The sequence below is a fragment of the Peromyscus eremicus genome, chromosome 23 (assembly GCF_949786415.1).
Source record: "Peromyscus eremicus chromosome 23, PerEre_H2_v1, whole genome shotgun sequence".
NCBI classification, from domain to species: Eukaryota; Metazoa; Chordata; class Mammalia; order Rodentia; family Cricetidae; genus Peromyscus; species Peromyscus eremicus.
The window spans coordinates 33,776,831-33,784,016 of NC_081438.1; the positions used below are offsets into that span (position 1 = coordinate 33,776,831).

General features: G+C 55.1%; 1 protein-coding gene across 1 annotated transcript; it reads right to left on the minus strand.

Moving 5' to 3' along the window:
* Positions 1-650: 650 nt before the first annotated feature.
* Positions 651-7,186, minus strand: Znf853 (zinc finger protein 853). The gene is made up of 4 exons (XM_059248968.1): positions 7,004-7,186; positions 6,536-6,596; positions 5,912-6,034; positions 651-3,387 (listed from the first exon to the last, which is right to left on the minus strand). The coding sequence occupies exons 1-4, from the start codon at positions 7,184-7,186 to the stop codon at positions 1,274-1,276; spliced, it is 2,481 nt and encodes an 826-aa protein (XP_059104951.1). The 3' UTR covers positions 651-1,273.

Sequence of the window (7,186 nt, forward strand, 5' to 3'; positions counted from 1 at the left end):
GCAGGCAGTGGCTGGGGGCCAGGGAGGGCCTCCTCTACCTGCACACCTTCCCACACGATGGTCTGCTCAGACAGTCCCTGCCCTAAGATTTGGTAAACATGGTTTACAGCCTTTCTGAGATCCCCAGTCCTTGTCCCCAACATTCATCTCACACCCCAGCCAGGAGGTAAGGTCTGCCCGGGCCAGAGACTGCAGCCCCTGGGTCACACGGTGCTGACCAATTGGGCAGCACCTAAGCAGCTGAGGCTAGGTGGGGACTACCCAGAAGTTCTTTCCAGGTTCTTTCCTTCTTGGAAATCTCTGCTTCAGCCACAGGCTCTTATACCAGGGGACAATGAGGAGGTACAAGTGGCTTGGGAACATTGCAGTGGAGGTCCAGAACCTGCTTCTAATGTGTGTAGTCTGGACTCCCGAGGAAGGAAGGTTTGACCTTCCACCTGGAACACGACTTCCTGGCTTTCATTTGCACGTTGGTCCCATTGCCACTGTGACCCTGTGTCTACGACCACAGGCCTTTGCACCAGAACCATGCTCACCCTCCGGCCTTTCATTCCAACAAGTATTTTCAAAGTTTATGTTACTTACGACAATTCATTGCCTTGACCAAGTTCACTGTATTGTGCAGACCAGTTTCCTTTCTTTCCTTTTTTTTTTTTTTTTTGTTTTTTGTTTTGTTTTGTTTTGTTTGTTTTTTTAGGCAGGGTCTCAGGTAACTCAGGCTGTCCAACTCACTATGTGGCTGAAGATGACCTCGAACATCTGATCCTCCTGCCTCTACCTCCCAAGTGCTGGGATTACATGTGCCAACACACGTTCGTATTTATATGATGCTGAAGATGGAACCCAGGGCTTTGTGCTGGGAAAGCACTCTAACCAGCTGAGCTACACCATCTGCCCCTCTTTTCAGTTCCACCTTAAGTATTCAGAACGATCCATTCATTTCCCAGCTCCCCCACACATTGCACATTACATTTGCTGGTTAGTGTTTGGTCGTATCAAACCTCACAAATTATTTGCCACTGGGCAAGTTCTCAGTCCAATGTTCCCAGGATGGGAGGAAAAATCCGGTAGTCCCTCTCACCCACATGAAAATGTTCTCTTGTGCATGGTTTTGGGGGAAGAGTGAATCTGTGGACTTGGTGCATTGTGGGGTCAGGTTTGGGAAAAGATGGAAGTCTTCCTTTCCGAAGGATAATTCAAGATACCCAGAAAGACCTCAAATTGGAGTTAAGACCATGACCTAGGGTCCAGGTGTGGATGGCTCTCACACCACTCAGGGCTTCCCGGATACAGAGGCTTTCTGGGCCCTTGTGGAGGCTCGCGAGGGCGCTGGCCTGGAAGACCGCAGCAGGCCCAGACCTCGGGAGCGGCCTGCCCCGTGCAGCTGGCGCTCATGCTTGCGGATCTGCACCTTGTGCTGGAAGCGCTCCCCGCAGTCTTCGCACACATACGGCCGCTCACCCGAGTGGGTGCGGCGGTGGCGCAGCAGGTTGGAGGAGACGCTGAAGCGCTTGCCGCAGTCGCCGCAGGCGTAGGGCCGCTCGCCTGTATGGGTGCGCTGGTGCTGCACGAGCGCCGAGCTCTCGCTGAAGCACTTGGAGCAGTAGGTGCAGGCATAGGGCTTCTCGCCCGTGTGGATGCGCTGGTGGGTCACCAGGTTGGAGTGCTGCGAGAAGCCCTTGCCGCACTCGCTGCAGAGATACGGCCTCTCCCCAGTGTGCGTGGCCTGGTGTCGCACCAGGTCCGTGCTGCGGCTGAACCCCCTGCCACACTCCCCGCAGATGGTCGGCCTGTCCCTGCCTCGCCGCTTCCTCCGCTGTTTTGTGGGCGCCAGAGCCTCATCCCCTGTGGAGCCCTGGATGGCCACCACAGTGGGTGTGGCCACAGTGGGCAGCACCATGAGCTCTTGCAGCACCACATAGCCTGGAGGGGCCACCACCACGGTGGCCGGAGCTGGCGCTGCGCCACCTCCCAGAGCAGACACCAGCTCTACCTGCAGCTCGGGCTGCACAGAGGTCAGCTCCAGCTGCAGCTCTTGCTGCTGAGTGTACAGCTCCACCGGGGTCAGCTCCAGGTGCACCTCCTGTTGCTCCAACTGCTGCTGCTGCAGCTGCTCTAGCAACTGCTGCTGCTCCAGGTGCTGCTCCAGCTGATGCAGTTGCTCTTGCAGTTTTAGCTTCAGCTGCTGCTGTTCCTGCAGCCTCTCCAGCTCCTGCTGCCTCTCCAACTCCCGCCGCTGCCGCTGCCGCTGCCGCTGTCGCTGCCGCTGCCGCTGCCGCTGCTGCTCCTGCTCTGACCCCATGTCCTCTGGCAGGAGCTCCAGTGCTACCTCTTCCCCCTTGTCTGGCTCCAGTAGAGGAGGCTGCAGATGCTGCTGGTGCTGCAGCTGTTCCTGCTGATGTTGCAACAACTGTTGCTGCTGCAACTGTTCTTGCTGAAGCAATAGTTGGTACTGTATCTGGGTCTGCTGCTGCTGCAACAGCTGCTGCAGCAACAGCTGCTGCTGTAGCTGTCCCTGTGGCTGCAGCAACAGTACCTGCTGCTGCAATTGTCCCTGCTGTTGCAACAGCTGCTGTTGGAGCAGCTGCTCCTGCTCTAACTGCTCCTGTTGATGATGCTGCAACAGCTGTTGTCCTTGCACTTGCTGTAATTGCTGTTGCAATGCTTGTTCTTGCACAAGCTGCTGCAACTGCTGCTGCTGCAACTGCTGCTGCAGCAATTGTCCCTGCTCTTGCAGTAGTTGCTGCTGTTGGAGAAGCTGCTGCTGTGACTGTTGTTGCTCTTGCATTGGCTGCTGCTGCAGCAAAGCCTGTTCTTGCAGTTGTTGCTGCAATAGCTGTTGCTGTTGCACTTGCTGCTCAAGTTGTTGTTCTTGTACTTGCGGCTGCAGCAGCAACAACTCTTGCCGCTGCACGAGTCGCTGCTGTTGAACTTGCTGCTGTCGACACTGTTCCTGCTGCTGTTGTAACAGCTGTTGCTCTTGGCCTTGGGGCTGCATCATCATCATCTGCTGCTGATGCAACAATTGTTGCTCTTGTCCAAGTCCCAGCTGCTGTACCAACTGCAGCCGTGGTTTTGGTTCCTGATGATGCTCGGACTGGAAGTTTTCCTGTAGTTCTTGCTGCCCATCTTGCTGCTGCTGCAATTCCGGCTGAGATCCTAACAGCTGATGCGGAGGCTGCTGCTCTTGCAGCTCCTTGTGCTGCGGCTGTCGTTCCAGCTCTCGCTGCTGCTCTAACTGTTGCAGATGCAAGTCCCGTTGTCCTGACTGCACTGCCTCGATGCTGTTACTGGCCCCTACTGGGGCTGCGAGTGCTGGCGGCCGTGGGCTGCTGCTCCCCTCCGGAGCCTCTTCCTCCTCCCGGCTCTCACTCCCACCACTGCCACCTGTAGTGGAAATGGCAGGACGCCAGGAGAGAAGGATTGATGGACAGCTACCTGGACCAGACCCTCGAAAGAATGTACGCAAGATCTGCAAAAGGGCTCCTAGCAGGGACCCAAAAATGAGGGATTGAGTGGCAATGATGACAAGACACACATTCCTAAGGTCCCACTGACCACCTCATTCAGACTCCCTCTGAGCCCACTTCCTGCAGGCCCCATGCTTTGATACTAACACGAAGCTTTGGGCTCCTGACACCATTCCCCAAGAGGTCTTTAGTACCTCCTCCCCATTCAAGAGAAACCAGATATTGCAGCAGCTGAACTCTGACTGCATTTATGGTCACACTTTATTTATTTATTCGTTTATTCGTTTGTTTGTTTGTTTGTTTTTCAAGACAGGTTTTCTTTGTGTAGCCTTGGCTGTCCTGGAACTCACTCTGTAGACCAGGCTGGCCTCAAACTCACAGAGATCTGCCTGCCTCTGCCTCCCTGAGTGCTGGGATTAAAGGCAGGTACCACCACCGTCTGGTGATGGTCACACTTTAAGTGAAATTTGCCTTGTCTATGAATAGTGAATATTTCTGTAAAGATATAGCAAGCCATTTCTAGAAAGCACTGAAGGAATTCAGGGGTCAGGTAGGGAGTCTGTGATTCCAAATTGGACTGAAGAGCCAGGCACAGCGGCCCACCTGTAACTCCAGTCTCAAGGGTAGAGAGAGGGGAATCCCTGGAGGAAGCTGGCTGGCAAGACTAGCAGTATAGGCAAGCTTTGGTTTTGATTGAGAGACCCTGCCCTATTGACTAAGGTGGAAGAGCAATCAAGGATGATTTAAGACATCAACCTGGGGCCTCCAAACGCAGGGGCACACATATCAATGCACACCTACATACATGAGTACTCAAATATAGACAAGAAACATGAATACACACATACACACCACACATACCCACATACAAAAATAAATGTGTAGATAATTATCTTTTAGGGGAAAAAAATCTTTCTAATCACCTTTGCCTCATGAGTCCATTTAAAGACATCTGTGTGTCTCGTATGCTCATGTGTGTGCTTGTGGGAACGTATGTGCCACAGCACACCTGTGGAGGTCAGAGGATAACTTTGGGTGTCAGACCTCACCTTCAGGCTGGAGGGATAGCTCAGCCGTTAAAGGCTAGGCTCACAACCAAAAATATAAGACCTCACCTTCTGCTTTGAGGCAGGGTCTCTCGTCTGCCACTGTACAGGCCAGCCAGGCTAACTGGCCCTGGAGATTCGAAGGGATTCTCCTGCCATTGACTCCCATTTCACCATAGGAGTGCTGGGGTGACAGACATGGAGTACTATGCATGATTTCTGGGGATTCAGATCCTCAAGCCTGTAGGGCAAGCACACTCCCCATTGAGCTGCCTCCACAGCGCCTCAGGTGTATTTTTCAGACACACTTCCACAGAACAGCTAGGATGCTGGGTGGTAGATGAAGACAGCTATGGGACCTGTCTCTACAGCAAGTTCAACTCCACCTCCTCTGCAGGGACAGACCTCACCTCTGTGTGAATCTCCACATTTCTAGCTTGGTCACGTGGTCACTCTGACTTCCTGGGACAGCAGTTTCCACAGAAGCATTTTATTGACCATGTAGTTAGATGTCACCTGAAGTGTATGCCTGCTAGAGTTAAATTTACAATCGGAAAGAGTTTTTGTTCAATTCATATGTTCTCATTTGATCATTTTATTCTTCCAATTTCCTGATATTCTCTCTTGTTCGTTCATTCTCTCTCTCTCTCTCTCTCTCTCTCTCTCTCTCTCTCTCTCTCTCTCTCTCCCTCTCTCTCTCTCTCTCTCCACTAGTGTCTCATTGTATAATCCTTGCCTGCACAGCCCAGGCTGTCAAACTGGGACCCACTTGCCTGAGACTCCCAAGTTCTGGGATTCCAATTATGTGTCCCCATGCCCAGCCCTCCCTGGTTCTCTCTCTCAACTCCCTTCAAGACTGCCCCACACTGTCACTCACCACCTTTTAAAGCACAGAATGTGAAAGCTAACTCTTGTACACCCTTGAGGGTTACCCCTGCAAGGGGCTCAGGGAGAGTACTGGGAAGCTCCACAACACCGTGGGTGCCTCTGGGTGGCAGGTGGAGGGAAAGAGATGGGAACAGATATTGGGGAAATGAGAACCAGGGTCAAGGTCACTACAGGCAAGAGGCCATGCAGCCAGTGTCTGAGGCATCAGAGACAGAAAAACCCTCCAGCCCCATGGGAGACAGTGGAGGCCACCTGGGAAAAGCAGGTTAGAGCAAGCCCAGATGTGGGACTCAGGGCTGAGGCTACTAAATCTGTCACAATGTCTCCCTTGGCCTGACAGACACCTCAACAGGTCCCAAGTCAAGTTTCAGGGTAGTTGGGGTTAGCAGGTGTTAGTGTTGCTGGCCACACAGGGGTCCCTCTGTTTTGGTCTGGCCTGTGACAGCTTGCAACTCAACTAAAGAATCCTTGCTGGGGGCCCCATTGTCTCCACCCCCCAACCCTCACCTGAGAGGGTGTCAGGCCCTGGACCCCCATCCTCAAGACATCGAAGCTCCAACACAAAGGTCATTGTTGTTGGGCCAAGCTCCATCCTGGCGATCCCACCAGGGTCCTGGGGAGCAGGCTGTGCTAAGAGGAAGAAAGGAAGCTGTTCAGAAGGGAGATGGTGGTGGCTGAACCCCCTTCCTACACAGAATAACCAGAGCTTTTATTTGCTGGATATACACAGGGATCCACCTCAACTGACCAGTGACCTTCCTGCCCTCACACCGAAACATAACTGTGGGAAACAGCCTCTCCCAAGGCTGGGAAGCTTGAGGTACGCCTAAGGGTACCCATGGCACAGTCCCTTGTCCCCTTCCAAAGCATGACCATCCCCTAAGCTTCGAAGGTCACATATGTCAGGTGTCATCCCAGATCCCTGGGAAGGTAGGTGTCCAGAGCATGTAATCCATGGCTGGGGCCTTCTGCAGGCCTGTGCCCCTGTCCTCCGTCCACTCTGAAGAAGTGGTCTCCACAATCAGGCGTCCCCACTCCCCCATGCCAGCTGACTCCATCTCCCTCTGGCTTAGGAGCCCTCCTGTAGAGAAGCACCCCTGCACCCAGCAGGGCTCTCCCTCCAGGCCTCACCTGGAACAGCATTTCCCGCCGGCAGCAGCCTCTGCGCTAGGGGAGGTGTGGTCACCAGCGGCTACAAGGTGAAGGCCACGGCGGTTCAGCCAGCTCCTTCCTGAGGTGCCTCCATCTAGAATGAGCCAGGGAGGCTCTGACCACCCCCGGGGGAACCCTTTACCGGCACTTCACGGGATCTTCACTCTTAGAGCTGCCGAGGTCGCCCTGGGCCAAGACAAGGTGCAAAGTGGAGTTTCCAGGCAGAAGTTGGTGAAGGGACAGGAAAGAGAGGCAGGGCTCCAAATCCCGAGCTGGGATCATGGTTGGTTCGGGTGGCCCTGGCGCGCAGCAGGGCCCAAGCTGGAGCCCTAGGTCGGCTCCGTGGGAACTGGGTGACAAGGGTCCTGGGTGATCTCGGGCCACAGGTGCTCAGGGGGGCGGGGGGCGGGCGCCGAGGCCGGGCCAGGTCCCGGATCGCTCGCCCGCCCTCCGGTGCTGTGCGTCCGTGCGGGAAGCGGCTGGGCCGGGGCGGGGGCGCTGGGGGGCCGGCACAGGAAGTCCCCCCGGCATCCGCATCCTGTCCCCCGCCCCTGCCGCCCGCCGCGCCCCCCGCGCCCCGGCCCCCGCCGCCACCGCCACCACCGCGGCCGTAGCCTTCGCCTTCGCCAT